Source organism: Quercus robur, chromosome 2 (genome assembly GCF_932294415.1).
Source record: "Quercus robur chromosome 2, dhQueRobu3.1, whole genome shotgun sequence".
Lineage (NCBI taxonomy): Eukaryota > Viridiplantae > Streptophyta > Magnoliopsida > Fagales > Fagaceae > Quercus > Quercus robur.
Genome location: NC_065535.1, coordinates 50,181,172 through 50,200,865, shown reverse-complemented (window position 1 = coordinate 50,200,865; position 19,694 = coordinate 50,181,172). Strand labels below are relative to the sequence as shown.

Here is a 19,694-nt window from a genome sequence, read left to right as displayed (position 1 = left end):
AATATTAAGTCACAATGCTATTGGTATCCAATTAATTTTTTTTTTTTTACTTATTAAAAAAATCAAATTTTAATTTAAATTTGACCTAAAAAAGAAGCAATCTTAAATAAATAATTTAAAAAAAAAAGAAAAGAAAAGAAAAGAAAAAGAAAGGAGAAGAGAGGAGAATGAAGATTGAGTCAGCGGCTCCAAGGATTATGAATTATGGACAAACAAGCCCCAACTATTCGCGTAACCAAACACAGTTAACAAAAAATAGATCAGACGGTGTAGAAGCGCCTTTAAAACCCTTGAACCAATCTCTACCGTCCATTAGTAGGTCGAGCTCCTTATAAAACCCTACAATACACATTTTCATCCTCCTCTGTCTCATTGCCGAAGTCTAGGGTTTTCACTCTCTCAGCGCAGCACAGCTTAGCTTCACAGGACTCGGCCTCCACTTCTCGGTACGTAACCAAAACACCAAATGGGTAGCCATGTTTTTCATTTTTCTCATCTGGGTTTTCGTTGTTTTCTCCTATTTCGGTTCTGAATCGCAGATTCAAAGATCGTGCTGTTTTTGTATGTGTGAAAATGATAGTGTGGGTTTTATAGTATATTTATGTTCTCTGAAAAGCTTAGGGAAGTGGAAGGAAAGAAATTGAATGGTTTTGATAAATGGGTTTGCTTTATGTTAAAAGTCCAGGAAATATGTGCTAACACATGCTCTGTTTTGCTACAATCATTTGTGTTGTGTGGTTGTTTTTTGACTAGTTTATGCGTATTGGGTGATTTTGGTGCATAAGATATTGATTTGACAATGCAAATGCCAGTAGATGCTTCGTAGATATCAATTTAGAGGCTGGTACTATGAGATTCGTTAAAAAAAAATGTGTTGAAAGGCTTTTGTACGATTTGAATGAAACCAAACAATTAGTTTTAACGAAAAACAAGCAATTAGTTGTGCAAATGGAATCTGTTTTTTTGGATCCCATTATACTGTCGTCTGATATTTTGGTTGCCGAGTAAATTGACGAAAAGTAAAAAAAAAAAAAAAAAAAACCTCAAGTAGGCCAACGAATGTTAATAGGTTGACTGGAAAATTTTAGTCTCAGGTCTCTATTGTTTGGACTTTTGAGACTGAAAATTTTAATTGGTCTATTCATGTATCTTTGGATTGCTCGCTGCCATGAGCATGGATTATGAATTTTGAAGATGTCCGTGTGATTGGAGTAAATAGTGCTTAGTTTTCATTTTTTTTAGCAAATGAGCTCTCTGTTTTGATAGAGTTGAATTTTAATTGGGCTACCTTTTGTAATTTATTTACCAAGCTGTTAGGAACATTTTATGGACTTTCTTTGTGAAAAAAGAAAAAGTCGTAGACAATGTCCTACTTTCTGAATGAGATCTAATGTCATCAACGGATAACACTGATTTGGAAGCTGTATATGGTATGGATGTGATTACATGTAAAGAAATGTATAGGGATAATGATTACTATTCAACTGGACAGTGAGTTCTAGCATATATGGCTCTCTTCCCCTTGTAAGAGCAAGGTGAAGTGTGGTGTTCATGGGTTCAAGACCACTGGGTGTGCTATCTACAATTTAAAAAATAACTTCTATTCAATTGTTTGTTTCTTTTATGTCATAATACCTCCCTGAATTAGCATAAAATTTTGAGTCTTGCCCTTGCATCAGATCTGCCAAGATGTACTCCTCAAGGAAGAAGATCCAAAAGGACAAGGATGTTGAGCCCACTGAATTTGAGGATACAGTTGCACAGGTTACTTTTTATGCTGCTCTCTTACAGCTTGTGTTTCATAATATCTGCCAGTTCAATATATTAAATGTTTGCTTGATATTGATGCAGTACCTCTTTGATTTGGAGAATACTAATCAAGAGCTAAAAAGCGACTTGAAGGATCTCTACATCAATTCAGCAGCGTGTGTATTCTAACTAGTTCTCTCCTTTTCTTTTATGGGTTAGAATTTTTTTACTAATAATGATGACAACCCATTTAATTCAACAGTCAAATGGATGTTTCTGGAAATCGCAAGGCTGTTGTTGTCTATGTTCCCTTCAGATTGAGGAAGGCTTTCCGCAAGATTCATCTTCGCCTTGTTCGGGAGCTGGAGAAAAAATTCAGTGGCAAGGTAGTGTGTCATTTTATTCTATTCCAAGTGAAAGCTTGCTTTGTTGTCAAATTTTGGGTCCTTGCTTGGCAGCGAGATACCATAATGCAATCATTTGTATTTTTCCTGTGACTTCCGTTACAATGCAGAATAATTAGTAAGTTGTGTTCTTGTGGTGTAACAATCATCTTAAACATCGTAAGATGTACTGTGGTGTATGAAATATGTTTGGTGAGTTTTTATTTATTTATTTATTTATTTTTATTTTCTTAGTCTTGAACTTCCATACATAATGTGCCACATTAGTTCTTGATCTTTGCAATATCAAACTGCCATTCTCTGCTCTAATAGCGGTTTTTGTTTTGTATTCTTACTTAACGCACCTTGTATGCTTTAATTGATCCTTGTTACTGTTTGGCAGGATGTTGTTTTGATTGCTTCCCGCAGGATTGTTCGCCCTCCAAAGAAAGGATCTGCTGCTCAGCGACCCCGCACCCGCACACTAACATCCGTCCATGAAAATATGCTAGAGGATATTGTGCATCCTGCTGAGATTGTTGGGAAACGCATCAGATACCGAATTGATGGATCCAAAATAATGAAGGTAATTGCAAACCTTGGTCTGTTGGTCATTGTTTTGTCAATGGGCTTTAGTTCTCACAAGAATGGGAAGTAGGGTCAGGCTGTGTAGGTCCATGACCCAATGAGTTATCATACCATAACCAAAAAAACTTATATTTTTGTTGGTATGTCTCACCTTGTGCTGTTGGCAATTGGTTAATGGTGTCTGTTGTCCTGGTGTCAGGTGTATTTGGACCCTAAGGAGAGGAACAACACAGAATATAAGCTGGAAACATTTGCTGGAGTTTACAGGAAGCTTACTGGCAAAGATGTAGTCTTCGAATATCCAATTGCTGAGGCCTGATTGTGCTGCATTCATCAGCTTTTGTTTTGGCACTGTTATTTTATTTTAGAGTTCTATAATTTCTTTGAATAGGATTATGTTTAAAAATTTTGACTGAGATTTGGTTTGATGTCTTTACATAGGACCAAAGAGACTCTTGTGTTGAATTATGTCTTTTCCATGTGCCTAATTTCTGCGAGCTCAGCTTGGTGAACTTATTATATCAAATGTTTGTTGGGTTACGGTTTATCTGCCATTATCTAATGGGGTCATAGTCAGGAACTGATATCCCTTGTTGGTTTTATTAATGTGTCTATATTTGTGTTGCATGGGAATCAAACTAATCGCTGCAGCGAGTGTTGGTTGGTATATATGTATGGGCTTCAATTATTGGGTAAATTTTAGATTGATTTCCTTATATGTGGTACATTAGGTTCTTCAACACAACCACTATTTTATTTATTTTCCCAAGGAAAATTAAATGCAATCTTTGAATTTAATTGAGGAACCTTGTTTGACTCATTGTGTCCGAGTGCTTGTCCTTAATTCATCCTCAGTGTTGTATACATCATTATACCCTCTAGTTCCATGTTTGGACTAATCTAGAATCAAGTTAGGCTTCATTTGCATGATGTTATCTTTGAGCACTTGCTTATTCAAATTTATATGAATCATTTTCATGTGTTCTGTTACTATGTAAATGACTTGATTTATTGGCATATTGAACTAAATGATACATACATGTAGATTGAATCAGAATTGGCTCTAATTTGTTTAAAATTTAAGAATATAGACCCAAGATTTTCATTGGCTCTACTTCTAAGTTCTAATTACCCTTTGACACTCTGGGTCGATACTGATACTATTTGGGTAGAAAATCCTAAAAATTGTTGTTCAATCCCTGGATTTTGCATCTTGTTCGGTGATTCCCTCTTTTGCATCTTGCCGGCACTACTTCAGAACCAAGAGGAAGGGGAAAAAAAAGGGTGGTTTATGTAAAATCAAATGAAGCCATGATGAAAGGGTTACCTTTTTTGTCACAAAATTCGGTATCCTACATTAAAAAAAAGGCTAAAAAAAGGCTCACTATTAGTTAATAAAGAATTTGAGTCAAAGACTTCCTACACTTGTTTAATTGAATAATCGTCTTTATTTCAGAATCTTACTCTGATCGAGTAATCCTACCTCATATTTTGAGAATTAATGCTCAAAATCTCATTCGGTAAAGTTTCAATGGGAATAGTACTCACGTCACAATGTTTTTTTTTTTTTCACCTTTGACAGGTACTTATTATTTTATAGAATATGTCTATGTAATTCTAAAAATGTCACAAAGATCATTGTTACAAACTTGTTATATTTGTTCTTAAATGGATTTTGTTGAAATGGTATGCATTAATATGTGTGAAAATATCTGTAGGGATAAGGGCCCAAGATTGTATATTGGGCCTTGGGCTTTGGTTGAGGACGTTGATTGGTCCGATGACAAATAAGCAGTAATAAGGGTGTTAAGTTCAGAGTTTCATAAGTAACATGCAAGTGAAAAGGTTGGGAAAAGTGGTCCGAGGAGGATTGTCTTCTCGGATAAGCCAAGCACAAGTCAAATGTACATCCTATCGTTTTATTCGTTTAAGGTAACCTTCCAGGAAATTCCATTAATAGGGACGTGCATTATAAACACACAAGAGGAATGAAAGCTCAGAAATGTCTAGGGAAAGGCTATTGTTACCGCATTAAATGCTCTGCAGCTAATTTCTTAACTATATTAATGTAGAGAAGACCCCTAAACAGTACTATCTTGGTTACTTCAACTCACAGAGAGCCTAAAGGGGTATCCGATGGGACAAGCACTCAATTAGTGGCTTAAATGATCAACAAGTGTAGGACCAAGATCGTTCAAAGGGGACTATATAATGTAAGAGACTCTCCGAGGAGAAGTGGGAGAAATCTAAAAAAGAAACATTGTAGCAATCAGAAAATAAATTTGTAATTATACTTAAGATAAAGATACAAGAACTAATCTCCTTGGACTTGCTCGATGACGACTTTCTTTAGTTGAAATCCATCTATCTTTCTGTTCTTGTCATTGGAATCCACTTTGTTTGCCATCCAACTCATTATAGCCCAGTTTTCCAACCCACTCTCTATAAATTTATTGTTTTGGACTTTTTGGGCTTGAGCCTATTCATCCTTTAGGTAAGAGATTCAAACTTAGTCCTTACAATTGGCGCTATCTGTGGGAATTTTTGGTGTTATAGTGAGTCTAACGTTCAAATATGGTAGGTTCAGGTCCACACCAGGCAGAATCTATGAGGTCTCAACGTGTAAACCATTTTGTCAACCTTGAGCGAAGAAGGGATTGGGAGGGGTGTGTATACTACATAGACCAATAGGAGCCAGTCCCAGGGGAAGAGCCACCTCTCTCATGAGGAAGATACCAGAGCCCTGCAATTGGAGATTGACCATCTGAAGAGAAAGCCACGACACGAATGGCGAAAACAAACTCCTTCCAGTTCTAACTCTTCTTCTGACGGTGAAAATGATGGTAGCTATAGACGCAGATCGAGAACCCCTCCCAACGAGTCTTTCTCGTATGTCAAAGATCACCACCTTGAGTGCAGAAACAGGAGTTCATTCTCTAAAAGCGGGGGAAACGATGCGATGAGCAAGGCGCTCAACCAGATCTCTAGGTCACCCTTCACACGTAGAATAGAGGAGGGGGTGCTTCCTCGGTGGTTCACCCAGCCCACATTCACCATGTATAATGGTCGAACTAACCCTGTGGAACACGTGAGCCATTTCAATCAGAGGATGACTGTGCACTCCAAAAATGAGGCCCTAGTGTGCAAGATGTTCCCCTCCAGTCTAGGGCTTGTGGCGATGAGGTGGTTTGATGGCCTAGCTACAGGTTCCATTAATTCCTTTAAAGAGCTCACCCAAGCCTTTAGGTCCCGTTTCATCACCTACAGTAGGGTCCCTCAGCCCCTAGATTCCCTGTTGTCCATGTCCATGCGAGAAGGGGAAGACCCTGAAAGCATATTCGGATAGATATTGGGAAATGTTCAATGAGATAGATGGTGACTTTGATAATGTGGCTATTAGAACCTTCAAGGTTGGCCTACCTACTGAGCATGGGCTGAGGAAGTCCTTGACTGGGAAGCTTGCCACCAGTGTACGCAAGCTCATGGAGTGGATTGATAAGTATAAGAGGGTCGAGGAGGACCAACAACAAGGTAAGGGAAAAGGTAAGGCTATCCCTCAGGAGGAAGGATTTCAGGTCGGACCGATACAACCATAATAGACCCTAGAGGGATTTTGTTGGGCAGTTTGGGTCCACGGCTCCCCAGGCGGTTAACGTGGTGTTTCGAGAACTAGTGCATCAAGTCTTGGAGAAAATCAAGAACGAGCCATACTTCAGATGACCGAATAAAATGGGAGGAGACCCCTCGAGGTGCAACCAGAGCCTCCACTACCAATATCACCAAGAGCGGGGGCATACTATCGAGGATGTAGAATTCTGTGGAATCATCTGGAGCAGCTTGTTAGAAAGGGAAGGTTACAACAGTTGTAACGACCCAACGGGCAGGGGGACCAATCAATGTCAGGGGCTCAGGTGAACGCTTCTTCAAGGCCTCTGTTAGGCACAATCAACGTCATCTTCGTTACTCCTGGGAGAACTAGCTCGCAGCCTTCCATGGTGATGTCTGTAACTTAGCTACCCGTTGAGGAATCTTACAGAATGCCAAAAAGGGCAAGAATGGAGGCCCGACCAGCGTTAAGCTTTTCGGATGAGGACAAGGTGGGAACCATACAGCCACACGATGATGCTCTAGTGATCACCCTCAGGATAGAAGGGTATGATGTGAAAAGGGTGATGGTGGACCAAGGTAGTGGGGTAGAGATCATGTATCCTGACTTGTACAAAGGGCTGAACCTGAAGCCCGAGGATTTAACAGCCTATGATTTGCCCTTGGTGAGCTTTGATGGAAAAGTAGTCATTCCAAAGGGTCAAATTAGACTACCCGTGCAGGCAAGGTCAAAAGTGGTGGAGGTGAATTTTATTGTGGTGGACGCCTATTCCCCCTACACGGCCATCATGGGAAGACCTTGGCTTCACGCCCTGGGGGCTGTTTCCTCCACTCTGCATAAGAAGGTGAAATACCCATCCAGTGACCAGATTGAAGAGCTCGTTGGGAGTCAATCCATGGCTAGGCAGTGCTTGGTGGCCGCCATTTTGCATCAACCTGGGGCCGAGTCCTCAACCTTTACTGAGGGGGGCTCATAGCAATCGAAGACCCCGGTTTTATCTATCGATGGGCCGGCCGAGGAGGCGAAGTGTGAAGATTTGGAAAAGATTACTGAAGGGGATGATCCGGAGAAGTTTTTTCAGGTTTGGGCCTAGCTGCCCCTTCAGGAGAAGGAAGAGTTATTAGCGTTTCTTAGGAGGAACATAGACGTGTTTGCATGGAGTGCTTACAAAGCTCCCGAGGTGGATCCGAGCTTCATATGTCACCATTTGAATGTCAACCCCTCTATCATCCCTAAAAAGCAATCGTCTCGGTGCTCATTTAAGGACCACTCTAATGCTGTAAGAGACGAGGTGGTGAAGATTAAGTAGGCTGGGGCTATCAAGGAGGTATTTTATCCTGAGTGGTTGGCCAACACAGTGGTAGTGAAGAAGAAGAATGGGAAATGGCGAGTGTGTGTGGATTTCACAGATCTAAATAAGGCTTGTCCAAAAGACCCTTTCCCTATACCTCAGATAGACCAACTGGTGGATGCAACTGTAGGCCATCCTCGGATGAGTTTCTTAGATGCCTTCCAAGGCTACCACCAAATACCACTAGCCTTGGACAATCAGGAAAAGACGGCTTTTGTCACTCAAACCGGGAATTACCACTACAAAGTGATGCCCTTCGGTCTAAAGAATGTGGGATCTACTTATAAGAGGATGATGACTAGGATGTTTGAGCCTCAACTGGGAAAAAACATTGAGATTTACATAGACGACATGGTGGTCAAGAGTAAGATGGAGTCCGGGCACATTAACGACCTCGGGAATATATTTGAGGTCTTGAGGAGGCACAAGCTACACCTTAATGCTTCTAAGTGTTCCTTTGGTGTTGGTTCGGGAAAGTTCTTGGACTACATGGTCACTCACCATGGGATTGAGGTTAATCTTGACCAAATTAAGGCAATTAACAGTCTACAACCACCTCAGAATCCCAAGGAGGTCCAGAAGCTGACAAGAATGACTGCTGCTTTAAACCGATTCATCTCTCGGTCAGCCGACAAGTGTAGGCATAGTTGTCAAAACGTGAATCGTATCGTGAATCAATTTTTAATTTTTTCGTATCGTGTATCGTATCGTATCGTGTATCGTAAGATATACAAACACTTAATAAAATTTATAAAAAATTATAAATATACATATATAAAGGGTATTCTCATTATAAATTTTGAATGTATTCAACTAATGACTAATTTATTCATCATTTATGTAATAATATTTAGCAAGTTAACTAAATAAATCAAACTAGCATGTGTTTATAACATACACATTCAAATTACTTAAATTCAAAAGTGATAATATATTACAAATGATCAAAAAATAATAATTTATTTTCATCAAATTGCCTAATCAACCCCATCTAAGTCAACACTATCATCATGTTTATAATTTTGCAAATTTATTTCTTCATTAAAATTTTCTTCATTGTTATTCGTCATTAACATTTACTATCTCTTCTTGTTCTTTTTATTTTAATAATATTTTTATAAATTATTTTTTTTTTTGGCATTCTAGTTTCTTGGACTTATAACAATAACGATAAAAATAAAAAAAATTTAAATTTTTTTTTTAAATATTAAAGTGAAAGGTAAGTGTGTACTGTGTAGTCCAATTGTAGGATAGAGGGGAAAAAAATTTATGAATATGTTATTTTAGTAGGCTAAATTAAGTAAACTAATACTTTTTTACTACAAACAAGTCTAACAACTTGTTAGATTTAAATAAAAGTACAAAGTTTAACAAAAAATCTCATTTTAATGCATTTGTCTATGTATCGTACGATACGATACAATTCATACGATACACACACTGTATCGTACGATTCATGAGTACTTATGATACGCCGATACGATACAGAACTTTTTCCACACAATACGATACGTATTGCTTATTGTACGATATTGACAACTATGGGTGTAGGTCCTTCTTTCAATTGTTGAACAAGTAGAAGGGGTTGGAATGGAACGAAGAGTGCGTCTTAGCCTTCCAGCAACTGAAGGAATACCTCTCTCGGCCACCCATTATGTCAAGACTCGAGGTGGACAAGGTTTTGTTTGCCTACATTACTGTCGCCTCCCACGCGGTGAGCTTGGTGCTGGTACGAGTTGATAGTGGGGTACAGAGGCCAATTTACTATGTGAGCAAGTCACTACATGAGGCCGAGGTTCATTACCTACCATTGGAAAAAGCCATTTTGGCAATGGTGCATGCCACACGTAAGCTCCCTCATTACTTCCAATCACACACGGTTGTTGTCCTCACCCAGCTCCAACTTAGATCTCTACTTCGGAGCGCTGATTACACTGGGAGAATTTCCAAATGGGGTACGATCCTAAGAGCCTTTGATATCAAATACATGCCTCGCATCTCTGTCAATGGACAAGTCCTCGCCGATCTGGTGACTGAGTTTGCTGAAACTTCGTTAGAAGAGAGAATGGAGAAGCAGAACATGGATGAAAAATTGGTTGGTTCAATCTCTGTACAAGAACCTTTGTCCTGGAAGGTATATGTTGATGATGCGGCGAACCACAGAGGATCTGGAGTGGGACTAGTTCTGATATCTCCTGAGAGAATTACAATTGAGAAATCCTTGAGATTGGGCTTCTCGACCACAAACAATGAGGCTGAGTATGAAACTCTGTTGGCCAGGATGATCATGGTTCAGAAGATGGGTGGAAAAACAGTGGAAATATTCTCTGATTCAAGATTGGTTGTAGGCCAAGTTCAAGGAGAGTTAGAAGCCAGAGATCTCAGAATGCAGGAGTACTTGAGCTAGGTTAGACATTTACAGTTAAGATTTGAATCTTTTAACTTATCACAAATCCCCAGAAGTAGAAATACACATTCTGACTCTCTTGCCACACTGGCAATCTCCTCGGCACAAAGTTTTCCTCGGGTGATTCTTGTGGAAGACTTAGATAAGCCTATTGAGGTAGGAAGCAATGTGATTCACATTCATCAAATTAGGGTAGGACCTAGCTGGATGGATTCCATAGTATTGTTCCTTAAGGAGGATGTCCTATCCGAGGATATGTCTGAGGCTGAAAAGGTACGGAGGAAGGCTCCTCAGTTTTTTCTGTCTGAGGACTAAAAGTTGTACAAGAGATCCTTTTCTGGCCCATATCAACTATGCATACACCCAGAAGCAGTCGAGCTTCTCCTAGAAGAATTACATGAAGGGATTTGTGAAAGCCACACGGGGGGTAGGTCTTTGTCTCACAGGGCCCTCATACAAGGTTATTGGTGGCCAAATATGCAGAAGGAAGCATAAGAATATGTGAAGAAGTGTGAACAGTGTCAAAAATTTGCACCGAACATTCATCAACCAGGAGGAGTCCTTAACCCACTGTTCAGCCCTTGGCTTTTTGCTCAATGGGGATTGAACATTGTAGGTCCTTTCCCTAAAGCGGCAGGGAAAAAAAGATATTTGTTGGTTGGCATAGATTACTTTACCAAGTGGTTTGAAGCGGAACATTTGGCAAATATCAGAGATGCGGATGCTAAGAAATTTATTTGGAAGAATATTGTCACTCGGTTTGGAATCCCTTATACACTCATCTCGGACAACGGATTGCAGTTTGATAGTAAGACCTTCAGGAGGTATTGCTGTGATCTGGGCATAATAAATAGATATTCCACCCTGGCATATCCATAAGGGAACGGGCAGGCTGAAACTATCAACAAGGTCATAGTTAGTGGGCTTAAAAAGAGGCTAGACGACGCAAAGGGAAAATGGGTGGAAGAACTGCCACATGTCCTTTGGACATACTGACCTACGCCTCGTAGATCCACAGGGGAGACGCCCTTTTCAATGACTTATGGGGCCGAGGTTGTTATTCCTCTAGAAACTGGGTTCCCCACACTGAGAACAAGCTCTTTCACCCCAAGCAGCAATGATGGGCTATTGGAGAAGAGGTTGGATTTAATTAAAGAACGAAGAGAAAATGCCATGGTCCAATTGGCCTACTATCAACACAAGCTCAAGCAAGGGTATGATGCCAACGTAAAACTAAGGCCACTAACAGTTGGAGACGTGGTCTGAAGAAAGATTTTGGGTACTGCAAAGAACCCAGCATAGGGAAAATTAGGACCCAACTGGGAAGGGCCATATCGTATCACATCAGTGGCTAGAATAGGTGCGTACTATCTTGAAGATCTAGAGGAAAAGACTGTACCACACCCCTGGAATGTAAATAATCTCAAAAGATATTATTATTAATGAAAGTCTTCTTTGTCACTTTCTTGTGTATTACATTATTTGTTGAACTTCCAATTATTTTCCTAAATGTTAAATAGAACCTTAGCTATGTCTGGTTCCTCGGACCACCTATTTTGGGTAAATTAACACTTCTAATTATTTTCCTAAGTATTAAATAGAACCTTAGCTATGCTTGGTTCCTCGAACCACCTGCTTTGGGTAAATTAATACTTAATGACATCTATCTAAGTATTAAACAGAACCTTAGCTATGCTTGGTTCCTCGGACCACCTACTTTAGGTAAATTAATACTTAATAACAATTTTCTAAGTATCAAACAGAACCTTGGTCATGCCTGACTCCTCGGACCACATACCTTGGGTAAATTGATATGTTAAGCTATTTATTTAAGTATTAAACAGAACTTTAGCTATGTCTGGTTCCTCGGACCACCTATTTTGGGTAAATTAATACTTAATGATATCTATCTAAGTATCAAATAGAACCTTAGTCATGCCTAGCTTCTCGGACCACATAGCTTAGGTAAATTGATATGTTAAGCTATTTTCCTAAGTATTAAACAGAATCTTAGCTATGCCTGGTTCCTCTGACCACCTGCTTTGGGTAAATTAAGACTTAAGGATATCTATCTAGGTATTAAACAGAACCTTCGCTATGCCTGGTTCCTCGAACCACCTGCTTTGGTTAAATTAATACTTAATGACATCTATCTAAGTATTAAACAGAACCTTAGCTATGCCTGGTTCTTCGGACCACCTGCTTTGGGTAAATTAATACTTAATGACATCTATCTGAGCATCAAACGGAACCTTAATCATGCCTAGCTCCTCAGACCACCTGCTTTGGGCGGATTAACACTTTGTGACATCCACTTATTTTCCTAAGTGTCAAACAGATCCCAGGTTATACCCAATTCCTTGGATCACTGGCTATAAGTAAGTTAAGTTTCTTGGATTTTTATCTAAGTGTTAAGCAAAATGAGAGTTGCCTGCCTTGTTAATTTTTTACAAGTATGTGATAATTCTCTTTATTGCTGGCACTTATTCAATTTATTTAATTTACCAAGTGATGTATTATTGTTAGCCTTTATTAAAGGAATAGCAGTAGTTCACTATTACCTGCAACTTTGTTGAGGTTAAAGACACGTAAAGTAAAGATACACAAGGTAGAAAGCGAAGTCTTTTCATTAGACAAAATGAAAGTACAATACATTCAATGATAGACTACCACTACAAAAACAAAAAAGGAGAAGAAGCGCTAAGATCCTAAAGCTATGCCTTAGCAATAGGAAGGTCATCCTTGGCCTTGGAATCAGCACTCTGGTAGGGTTGTGGCCTCCTTACCCTTATCCTCAGGCTGAGCTCCCCCCAGGCCGGCCTCTTTGCCCTCGGCCACTTTAACCTTCTGGCTTTGGTTATTGGCCTTGTCAGGCCCTGTGTGGACGTCGGGAGGGGGAATAGAGGCCTGGGCGGTGGAGGGCTATCCCGAGGGAGGGAGAGCAGGAGCAGAGAGAGGAGGGAGATCCACTGGAATTTCTTGAATGTCTTCAGGATAAAACACGTTCTCAGCAAGTCTCCACTTGGAGGTAGCAGGGACTCCTACTCAGTTAAGCGCTTCCGCCCACACCTCTTTGCAGAAGTCTCTGCACACCTCCGCCAGTTCCTCTGCCAATTGAGTTTGGGTTTCCTACACCCTGCGGTCATAAGCCGCCTGTTCTGAAGCCTCAGCAACCTCCTTTACTGCTTGGGCTGCTTCCTTGGCTTTCTACAAGTCGGCCTTTAGCTTTAAGACCAGTTGCCTTTAGGTAGCCAGCTCTATCTTTATGATATGAAGCTTCTTACGCTGGTCCTCAACTTGGGCCTCTACGTTCTTCAGGCCAGCCTCAACGCTTAGGCGTGAGCTCTTCTCCGCAACCAACTTTGTGACGAGCTCCTTATTCTTGTGTTCAGCTGCGCTAAGAGCCTTGTCGGCCTCAGCGCGATGGCTTGCCTCGGCCTTGGCCTTATTCCGGGCATTGTTGACCCATTCCTTGGCCACAAAGACCTCCTGGGTAATCTTCATAAAAAGGGCAAAGGGATCCCATGTTAAGAAAAAAAAAAAAGAGGGCAAAAGAAGCATCTTAACATCTAATCGAAAATTAGGACGATGAGCTTACCATAGCAAGGTCCCTTTTCAGGGACATGAACAGGTTTGGCTGCCTCACGTGCCTTAAAGCTTCCATGTCTTTAGGCAGGAGAAGGGGTTGCTCTAAGGCTTCGGCAACGTAAGCTAAATGCCCCCTCTGGTACTCCCTGATGGAGGCGTTCCACGGGATAGCAATAAAGTCCAACTCCAACCGAGGGGCCCAGGTACGTGTTATTGGCACACTTCGGCCCCACTTGGCTCCTCCCTGCTGTCCACAGAGGAGGCTCGCTTGTCCTTGGCCGTATTTTGTTGTTTGGCCCCCTTTTGCAGGACCACCTTACCCTCCTCCAACTCCAACTCCTACTCCTTCCTTTTCTTTGTCAAATTGGGAATGGGGAGTAGGCTGAGCTCGATCGTAGGAGGAAGAGGGGGAGGGGGAAGCGCAGGAGGAGGTTTAGATCCCGAGGCGCCCTAAAGACCCGCTCCCCTGTTTTTTAGGAGGTCACGTAGCCCTGTCTTTTTGTTATCCAGCGGCATCTCCTCTTCTTCTATGGAATTGCTATCAACACGCGTGATGATGAGCTTAGGAGAATGGGTGGCAAAGTGTCTGTCTAATTCCTCTTCGGAGTTTGGGAGATGGATTATGGGCTCTACCTGCTCCTTCTCACCCTCCTCGAAGTGGAATCGGTCAATCTCGGCCTCAAGAGATAGACGTGAGGAAGCTATTTCCTCCCTCAGAGCAGCTACTTCTCGGGAAGAGCGTTGAAGAGGAAATTCAATTGGTGGAAGATCTCTCCAAGCCAAAAAGTAAGGCACAAAAATGTCTATGCGGGCTAATCTGGGATCACCGGCTCTTATCACTTGGCCCGCATTCTGGTATGTTCTTGACAGAGGCTTGTAGTCGAGAATTAAGTGGATGGCTCGCAGCTGCCTATCTTCACTTATAAATACCTTCGACCTCAACAACTTGTTGAGACCCGGAATGTTGACCAAGCTGAGTCTTGATGCAATGTGTGTTTTATCTGCAAAAACATCCGAGGAGGAAATCATGGTTAGATCGGTGAAAATTATCATCAGAGGAAGGCGAAGTGTTAAAACTGAAAGGAAGTAAAGCTAAAAAGGCTAAATCCCTTGCCAAGGGACCTAATCCTAGGGTACCCCACCTGGTTCTCCCTCCTGAGTTGGGCAGTGAAGACCGTCGTACCAATCCCTGGAGGCGATTAGGTAACCATCCTTCAAGCCCTTGTTGGACTTAGGAAGACATGGTACCATTCTAACAGTGTCGGACTGGGACTTGAGATAAAATCCCGCGCTGGCAAGTGAATGACACTTGTACATGTGAACAATGTTGTGCTATGTGAGCACTAAGTTCATCTGCTCATTCAGAACATCTACACTCCCTAAAACTCTAAACAGGTTGGGAGAGCACTGGCGCGGACACAGTCTATGGTTGATTAGGTAATCTTTGGTTACCCTATCCATAGGAAGTGTCATTCCTCCCTCGATGAAGGCGATCATAGGAATGACAACTTCACATTCTTTTCTATCTGTAAGAATTTGGTTTGGGGCACATTATTGCAGGGCTACTCCCTGTGGGATGTGGTACCTAGCCCTAAAGCCCTCCATAGTGGTGGGAGAATTTTCTAGGTGCTTAAACCTACCCATTTGGTTAAGCTAAAGAGAAGTGAGTGAAGTTCGTAAGTAAAGGAAAAAAAGAATGGAAGGCCGAGAAGAATGGCCGAGGAGGAAAGAACCTAGAAAGGAAGAAACTTACAAGAATAAGCACGTGTTTTGCTTCTGATACTTCTTAAAAGTTTCAATTTCTTAAAGAAAGAGACTTGGAGATTTTAGAGATCTGGGAAGCCTTGAAGGTTTGAAAGCTAAGAATTTCTTGAGAGTTTGAAGACTAGTGAAATGAAGAAAAATGATTTCCCTGGGTATCTTATATAGAAGGCGGAATGAGTGGGAGTTATCCCGCTCAAAATTCAAGGAGAAATGTCAACTGTAGGATCTGCATCTCACCGTTGGATGCGGGGAACAAAACGCCGCCTGGAGCAATTAATGATGCATCTCGGGCTCCGAAACGTCAGTAACAATTATGGGGCACGCAAAATGGTAATCCCAGGTGTGTAAACCAAAGAGATGAATAGTTTTAACTCTTAAATATCAAAACCCCCATTTTTCTCCTCTAATAAGAGGGAAAAACCGGAGTTTTGAGGAGTTATTGTAGGGATAAGGGCCCAAGATTGTATATTGGGCCTTAGGCTTTGGTCGAGGACGTTAATTGGTCTGAGGACGAATAAGCAGTAGTAAGGGTGTTAAGTTCAGAGTCCCATAAGTAACGTGCAAATGAAAAGGTTGGGAAAAATGGTTCAAGGAGGATTATCTCCTTGGATAGGCCAAGCACAGGTCAAATGTACATCCTATCATTCAAGGTGACCTTCCAGGAAATTCCACTAGTAGGGATGTGCATTATAAACGTACAAGAGGGATGGAAGCCCAAAAATGTCTAGGGAAAGGCTGCTACCACTGCATTAAATGCTCTACAGCTAACTTCCTGGCTACATTAATGTGGAGAAGACCCCTGAACAATGCTGCCTTAGCTACCCCAACTCACAGAGTGCTTAAAGGGGTGTCCGATGGGACAAGCACTCAAGTAGTGGCTTAGATGATCAACAAGTGCAGGACCAAGATCGTTCAAAGGGGACTGTATAATGTAAGAGACCCTCCATGGAGAAGTGGGAGAAATCTAAAAAAGAAATATTGTAGCAATCAGAAAATAAATTTGTAATTATACTTAAGATAAAGATACAAGAACTGATCTCCTCGGACCTGCCCGAGGACGACTTTCTTTAGTTGAAATCCATCTATTTTTCTGTTTTTGTCATTGGAATCCACTTTGTTTGCCATCCAACTCATTATAACCCAGTTTTCCAACCCATTCTCTATAAATTTATTGTTTTGGGCTTTTTGGACCTGAGCCTGTTCATCCTTTGAGTCAGGGATTCAAACTCGGTCCTTACAATACCAACCCAAAGTAATTGAGATATTTAGCATCCGCTAATATCTTGTTTCATTATGTAGGCTCAAATATGCATTTACCCACCCATAGATTTAGAGATTCAAGATGGAATCATCACTTAATTTAATTCAAGACTAGGAAATTAAAAAGACCTTGAAATTTTATTGAAACACAAAATAATTCATCAATTTGAAAATATATGCATATACTTGATATCAAGCTTCAACCTTAAAAATAAATAAGAATTTCATAACTATCGACCTAGTTACATACAATTAATACAAGTTTCTACACCCTAATTCAGTGCCAAAGTTATAGTATTGCAAGTTGTTAAACATCCAACCCGCCCAATTCGAAGATCAATCTCCTAGAATATAATATCTCTAATGATAATTTACCCACTTACATAAGGAATGAGAGAAGCATAAATGATAAAAGAGACTAAATTAACAACAAAATCGTAATCAAATCAAAACTTGAAGTAACGAATATAATCAAAGTTGAATCGGAAAAAATAAATTGAACAACTTCTTGTAAGAAAATACTGCTGAATTAAAAGTGGCAGCTTGTATTCCACCACTATCCATGTTTGGTATTTATAGATATAAACACAATTGAAATTAATAAACATAAGTTAACAACCAAAAGATAATTACAGCTGAGTAAAATGTATCACTAGATAAAGATTATTCCAACACTCTTCAAAATATTGAGTCACTAACGAACTCATCTTCATCTGCTCTTGTGGATGATGATGTGATGGCAACATTGGATATATATTTTTATCCTTAACATCCCCATGCAAGATGGGGAGGTCATGAATCATAAGCTTGGAATGAAGCGGGTGAAATCGGGTTGTGGTCAACCCTTTGGTAAACAAGTCTGCAAGTTGAGCCGAGGCAGAGATAAACTTAGAAAAAATATCTTTGCATGTTACCTTTCCCTAATGAAATGGTAATCCACCTTAACATGCTTGATGCGTGCATGAAACACTGGATTACTAGCAAGAGACAAGGCACCAAGGTTATCACACCAAAGAGTAGGAGGGTGAGAAAGAGCGATACCAAGGCCTTTGAGCAACATTCTAAACCAATATAACTCAACTGCCACGGTGCCACCATAGCCATGGATCAGTACTTGGATTCTATACTCGATTGAGACACAACCGCCTGCTTCTTTGCACTCCAAGAGATTAAACATGGTCCAAGGAAAACTACAAAACCAGTAGTAGACCTTTTTTCATTAACATCCCCCCTGCCCAATCTAAGTCACATAATGCATTTAGTGTCAAAGAACCTTTTCCAAAGTAGAGACCACGATGAAGTGAGCCTTTGAGACATCTCAAAACTCGCTTGGCTGCTAACTAATGAACCCTACGTGGATAGTGCATAAACTAGTAGAGCTTGTTAACAACGAAGTTGATTTTTGGTTGAGTTGAGGTACAGTATTGAAGTGCACCAACAATGCTTCTATACTCAGTTGGATCTGAGAGGGGATCACCTGATCTTCGTGACAATTTAGAACTAAAGGTCATCGGTGTAGCTCCATCCATCTTGCAACAAAGGAGAAAATCAACTATATATTTGGTTTGAGAAAGATAAAAATTGGATGCATCACAATCAACCTTGATTCCCAAAAAATAATGCAAAGAAACTAAATCCTTCATAGTAAAATCACAAATCATGCAACGTATCAGATAATGAATGAATTGTAGACTAGTTCCCGTCATCAACATAAGATTCAGTGAAACCAAGACTGAGTAAAGATTATGTGAGTTGATTAAACTAGTCATGTGGAGCTTGCTTGAGACCATAGATCGCTTTCTTCAATTTGCACACATAATTTGGAAATGTTGAATAAAAAAATCACAAAAGTTGGTCCATAAAAACCTCTTCATCCAAAGTCCCATGGAGGAAATCATTTTAGACATTTAATTGTCTAAGTGGCCAATTAAAATGAATTGCAAGTGCAAGAACCACTCTGATGGTTGCTGTTTTTTGATAACAAGACTAACGTTCTTTTTTTTGGGTAATCCAAACCATCTTGCTGTTGGAATCCCTTAGCCACCAATTAGGCCTTGGACCTCTCAATAGAACCATCAAGACATTGCTTCACTTAATAAACTCATTTGCTGTGGATTACATTCTTGTTGGCTGGGTGTGGACATAGACTCCAAGTATCATTAGCATGCACGGTTGAGAATTCATCCTGCATTGCTTTCTGCCATTCCTTGAACTTGACAGCATAAATTTTAAGAAGAGGGTTTAGTAGGTAACTAGGTATTGCAAGAGTATGTAGTGCACACAAAGGATGTTTAGTGAAGTAATAAACTCTATAAACTGGACAAGTTCTTGGGCAATGAATACCAGATTTACTTCGAGTAACCATAGGTTGATCATTGTGAGGTGGAGAAGCTATAGAGCCTGTTACAACATGTGTTAAAAGGAGAATTTGGTCCAAGACTCTTAGTTGTTGTTGTATGTGAATTAGGCAAGGTAATAATAAATTGTAAAATAGTAGTTGAAGGAAAAGAGGTTACCTTAATTAATAAAGTTGGAATTGCAGGGAATTTCTCTCACTTGGTCAGAATCTGTTGTAGCAGGATGAAATACGCTGGGACTCTCTTTTCGATCAGGAAATTGAAGTTCATCAAACACCAAATGTCCTCAAATAGACTATTGGTAATTGGATCAAGACACCTATATCCTCTATGATTAGCACTATACCCCAAAAATATGCACCTTTTGGAATGAAATATCAGTTTGTGATTCTTGCAAGGCCTTAGCAATGGGTAGCAAACACAACCAAAATTTCTAAGAATGGAATAATTAGCTGCTTGATTGAGTAGCACTTGAAATTGTGACTGATTATTCAAAACTGTTAAAGAACCCAAGAACCCGGTTCTCAATGTATATGAGTTTTACTTAAAATCTAATAAAATCATTTAAAAAAAAAAAAAAAACTCACTTACTCACTAAGCAACATGGAAATTAAAGATACACAACATGGATGCAATGCAA

The 19,694-nt window shown here is 40.2% G+C and overlaps 2 protein-coding genes and 1 long non-coding RNA gene across 3 annotated transcripts; 2 read left to right on the top strand and 1 right to left on the bottom strand.

Moving 5' to 3' along the window:
• Positions 1-282: 282 nt before the first annotated feature.
• On the top strand, positions 283-3,322 carry LOC126713885 (40S ribosomal protein S7-like). Its single transcript, XM_050413824.1, has 6 exons — positions 283-446; positions 1,680-1,764; positions 1,852-1,925; positions 2,012-2,135; positions 2,536-2,718; positions 2,920-3,322. The coding sequence occupies exons 2-6, from the start codon at positions 1,690-1,692 to the stop codon at positions 3,037-3,039; spliced, it is 576 nt and encodes a 191-aa protein (XP_050269781.1). The 5' UTR covers positions 283-446; positions 1,680-1,689; the 3' UTR covers positions 3,040-3,322.
• Positions 3,323-6,757: 3,435 nt separating this feature from the next.
• On the top strand, positions 6,758-7,303 carry LOC126700064 (uncharacterized). Its single transcript, XM_050398047.1, has one exon. It carries the CDS (start codon positions 6,758-6,760, stop codon positions 7,301-7,303), a length of 546 nt encoding a protein of 181 aa, XP_050254004.1.
• Positions 7,304-18,526: 11,223 nt separating this feature from the next.
• On the bottom strand, positions 18,527-19,096 carry LOC126713884 (uncharacterized). The gene is made up of 2 exons (XR_007651481.1): positions 19,041-19,096; positions 18,527-18,909 (listed from the first exon to the last, which is right to left on the bottom strand). It is a non-coding gene; the product is annotated as an uncharacterized LOC126713884 (long non-coding RNA).
• Between the last annotated feature and the right edge of the window lie 598 nt (positions 19,097-19,694).